The sequence below is a fragment of the Arachis ipaensis genome, chromosome B1, assembly GCF_059453495.1.
Source record: "Arachis ipaensis isolate K30076 ecotype BB chromosome B1, ASM5945349v1, whole genome shotgun sequence".
Taxonomy (NCBI): Eukaryota; Viridiplantae; Streptophyta; class Magnoliopsida; order Fabales; family Fabaceae; genus Arachis; species Arachis ipaensis.
Genome location: NC_142436.1, coordinates 90,274,526 through 90,279,247, shown reverse-complemented (window position 1 = coordinate 90,279,247; position 4,722 = coordinate 90,274,526). Strand labels below are relative to the sequence as shown.

At 42.2% G+C, this 4,722-nt stretch overlaps 1 protein-coding gene across 1 annotated transcript; it reads left to right on the top strand.

Annotated features, from left to right (window-relative positions):
- Positions 1-1,730: 1,730 nt before the first annotated feature.
- LOC148577429 (uncharacterized) lies at positions 1,731-2,084 on the top strand. Its single transcript, XM_088502876.1, has one exon. The coding sequence runs from the start codon at positions 1,731-1,733 to the stop codon at positions 2,082-2,084; it is 354 nt and encodes a 117-aa protein (XP_088359002.1).
- Positions 2,085-4,722: the final 2,638 nt, after the last annotated feature.

The window sequence follows — 4,722 nt, the reverse complement described above, 5'->3', positions numbered from 1 at the left end:
GGCTTTCAGGGTTTCAAAGGCATGCAGGCATTCTTGGTCAAAGACAAATGGAACATCAGTGGCCAAGAGATTACACAGGGGTTTTGTGATTTTAGAAAAATCTTTTATGAACCTCCTGTAAAATCCTGCATGTCCTAGGAAACTTCTGATTGCCTTGACATTAGTTGGTGGTGGTAATCGTTCAATCACTTCCACCTTAGCTTGAACTACTTCTATTCTATTGTTTGAAATCTGTTGCCCAAGAACAATGCCTTTAGTCACCATGAAGTGGCATTTCTCTGAGTTTAGAACTAGGTTTGTTTCTTGACATCTTTTCAGAACTAGGGCCAAATGATCAAGGCAGGAGTCAAATGAGTCTCCAAAAACAGAGAAGTCATCTATGAACACTTCAAGGAATTTCTCTACCATATCAGAGAAGATGGATAACATACATCTCTAAAAAGTGGCAGGTGCATTGCACAGGCCAAATGGCATTCTCCTGTAGACGAACACGCCAGATGGGCATGTGAATTCTGTATTCTCTTGATCTTGTGGATACACTGCTATTTGATTGTACCCGGAATATCCATCCAGGAAACAATAAAAAGCATGCCCTGCTAGTCTTTCTAGCATTTGGTCAATAAATGGTAAAGGAAAGTGATCCTTCTTGGTGGTGTCATTGAGTCTTCTATAGTCAATGCACATACGCCACCCTGTGACTGTCCTTGTAGGAATCAGGTCATTTTTTTTATTATGAACCACTGTCATGCTTCCCTTCTTGGGAACAACTTGGACAGGGCTCACCCAGGGGCTATCAGGAATGGGATAAATAATTCCAGCCTCCCAGAGCTTAGTGACTTCCTTCTGCACTACTTCCTTCATAGCCAAATTTAGTCGCCTTTATGGTCGCACCACTGGTTTGGCGTCATCCTCCAGCAGGATTTTATGCATTTATCGGGCCGGGCTAATGCCCTTAAGGTCACTTATAGTCCACCCAAGGGCAGTCCTATGTGTCTTAAGCACTTGAATTAGTGCTTCTTCTTCCTGTGGCTCTAAGGCAGAGCTTATGATCACTGGATAAGTAACTTCATCTCCCAGAAATGCATATTTCAGGGAAGATAGTAATGGCTTGAGCTCAAGCTTTGGAGACTTCTCCTTTTCCTTAGGAATTTCCAAAGGATCCTCCAAGTCAGGCTATTCATCAGTAAGGATGTCATTCAGTCTTTCCTTGAGACTCTCAGCCATGTTTACTTCTTCCATTAGGGAATCAATGAGGTCAATGCTCATGCATTCCTCTGGGGTGACTTGATGCTGCATGACTTTTACAACATTTAGTATGAACTTTTCCTCATTAACTCCCAGGGTTAGTTCCCTTTTTTCAACATCAATGAGGGTTTGTCCTGTAACTAGGAAGGGTCTCCCTAGGATAAGAGATGCACTCTTATTTTTCCATGCTCAAGAAGAGGCCGGAAATACCCTGTTACACACCCCATTGGTGGCACAAGAGCCTGAAGTAAAACACCCTCAAAAACTTCTAGAGGAGACCAAGGATGAGCAGTTAACTCAATTCTTGGAAATCTTTAAAAAGCTACACATCAATATTCCTTTTGCTGAGGTGTTGGAGAAGATGCCTCCCTATATGGCCTTCATGAAAAAGCATACTCTTTGAGAAAAAGACCTTGAAGGGAGATGGGACTGTGGTCTTAACCAAGGAGTGTAGTGCATTGATTCAGAGGAAGCTATCCAAGAAGATGCCAGACCCCGAAAGCTTCCTGATTCCCTGTACCATTGAGACTGTTAGATTTGAGAAGGCACTGTGTGACCTTAGTTCAAGCATAAATCTGATGCCTCTCTTTGTAATTAAGAAGTTGGGGATCCAAGAGGCGCAACCTACAAGGATTGCACTGGAGATGGCTGACAAGTCTCAGAAGCAAGAGTATGGGCTAGTAGAGAATATACTGGTCAAGGTTAGAGAACTCTTCCTCTCGACTGATTTTGTAATACTTAACATGGGAGAGGATACAGACGACTCCATCATCCTAGGACGACCATTCCTAGCCACTGGAAAAGCCCTCATTGATGTGAAAGAGGTGAACTGGTGCTGAGGTTACATGAGGATTGGATGGTATTCAAAGTTTTTCAACCTCCACCAATCTCTGACAAAAGAGATACCTGCATACAAAGCTCAGTGCTTAAGCCTTCTCACTTGGTGGAAAGCCATACAGTATCCCCTAACATCAAACCTAAGTTTGGTGTTAGGCATTCACCACCAACCAAAGATGGAAGAGGCCCCAAGAGGAAGATACCTAAGGGGTGGAGGAACAAGAAGATTCTTACTGAGGACTTCTCATTTGGCATGAAGGTGATATTCACTAGAAGCCCAATCATACCATATACTGCGAATAGAATCCTGTCACTAGAGCATATTGAGCTGATTCATGAGAGCACAGGAAAGAAGTTCACCATGAGGGGTGAAGATTTGAGCCCCAATAATCCTCCTTAGAGGAGCTGCCCGTCAAGCTAGTGACGGTAAAGAAGCGCTTGTTGGTAGGCAACCCAACCATTAGTATCCTCTAGTTTACTTTTGTTTGATTTCAATTTTATTTTGGTTTGATTTTATATCATTTTATTTTTTATTGATTTTCATAGTTTTCCTAGTTTTTCTAATGTTTGTGATCATGTACAACGCTTAGAATAGGGACAGGAGGACATAGACAGAAAAATAGCACACCTTGGAGGAAACCAATCGGGGGTGCTAAATGCCAGGGAGGGGGTTTAGCGCCATAGGAGAAGCAAGCATATTGGGCATTTGATGCTCATTTTGGGCATTTTACATGGTTTTAGCACCACTCCTTTGGGGGCACTAAGTGCCAGGAGGGCATTTAGCGCCAGGGGTGCTCCAAAAAAAAATGAGGATGCCCCCTGCTGGCGTTAAACGCCAGAACCAACGTTTAGCGCCCAAGGGAGTTTTTCGAGGATGAAGGAATGTATTTAGCCATTGGTTAAATCCTAACCCAACCACTTTTGACCAATTCAAACTTTATCCATTCTCTCTCCTCTTTACCCACTTTTCTATCCACATTCATCCATCTCATCACCCATCACTTTCCTTGATTTTCTCAAACCACCTCCCACGCTTCCCCCATGACCGAACCACTCCCCTTCCCTACCTATAAATACCCCACTCTTCATCTACTTTCACCACCCCTCACACTACTCTCTCCTTCTTCCTTACCCTTCACCACACACACTCTCTTTTTCCCTTTACCCCCTACTTCTTAGCTAAGGCCAAAGCCTTTTTCTCCATTTTCCTCTATCTCTTTTCTTCCACTTTTATTTTTTGCTCCCTTCTTTTCTTTTCTTACTTTTATCGAGGACGAGCAAACCCTTTAAGTTTGGTGTTGGGCGTCCCGCTTTTGTTCTTGATTTTTTTAGAACTCCATGGCACCTAAGATTGGAGAATCCTCCTCAAGAAAGAGGAAAGAGAAGGCGCCTACCTCCGACCCTTGGGATTTCACACGGTTCCTTTCCAAGACACATGAGGACCACTTTTATGAGGTGGTGCATAGGAAGAAGGTGATTCCCAAGGTCTGCTTTGATCTGAAGCCTGATGAGTACCCAGAGATCCAGCACCAGATTTTGAGACGGGGTTGGGAAGTTTTGGCCAACCCCGTGACTAAGGTTGGAGCATTGATGGTGCGAGAGTTCTATGCCAATGTTTGGGCGACATACAAGCATGTTAGAGGCGTGAACCCGGAACCAAAGAACTGGCAGACTATGTGATGAGCGGATAATTTATACGCTTTTTGGCATTGTTTTTAGTATGTTTTTAGTATATTTTAGTTAGTTTTTATTATGTTTTTACTATTTTTTATTCAAAAATCACATTCATGGACTTCACTATGAGTTTGTGTCTTTGTTTGTGATTTCAGATATTTTCTGGCTGAAATTGAGGGACTTGAGCAAAAATCTGACTTAGAGGCTGAAGAAGGACTGCAGATGCTGTTGGATTCTGACCCTCCTACATTCGAAATGGATTTTCTCGAGTTATAGAATCCCAATTGGTGCGCTCTTAATTGCGTTGGAAAGTATACATCTTGGGCTTTCCAGAAATATATAATAGTTTATACATTGCTCGAGTTTTGATGATGTAAATTGGCATTTTATCACCAACTTTCTACCTTATTCTGGCGTTAAACGCCAGAACTGGCATGAAAGCTGGAGTTAAAATCCTAAACTGGCACAAAAACTGACGTTTAACTTCAAAAAAAGTCTCTACATGTGAAAGCTTCAATGCTCAGCCCAAGCACACACCAAGTGGGCCTCAGAAGTGGATTTCTACACTAGCTATTCTAGTTTACTCATTTTCTGTAACCCTAGATCACTAGTTTATTATAAAAACTTCTTTTAGTGATTCATTTTGGACATCATGACATTTTTTACATCTGAATTTTGTATCTTCTACGGTATGAGTCTCTAAACCCCATGGTTGGGGGTGAGGAGCTCTACTCTGTCTTGATGAATTAATGCAATTACTACTGTTTTCCAGTCAATCACGCTTGTTCTTATTCTAAGATATTCACTCGCACCTCAACCTGATGAATGTGATGATTCGTGACACTCATCATCATTCTCACTTATGAACGCGTGCCTGACAACCACCTCCGTTCTATCTGTAATAGCTTGATTGCATATCTCTTGGGTTTCTAATCTAAGATTAGAACCTTCGTGGTATAGGCTAGA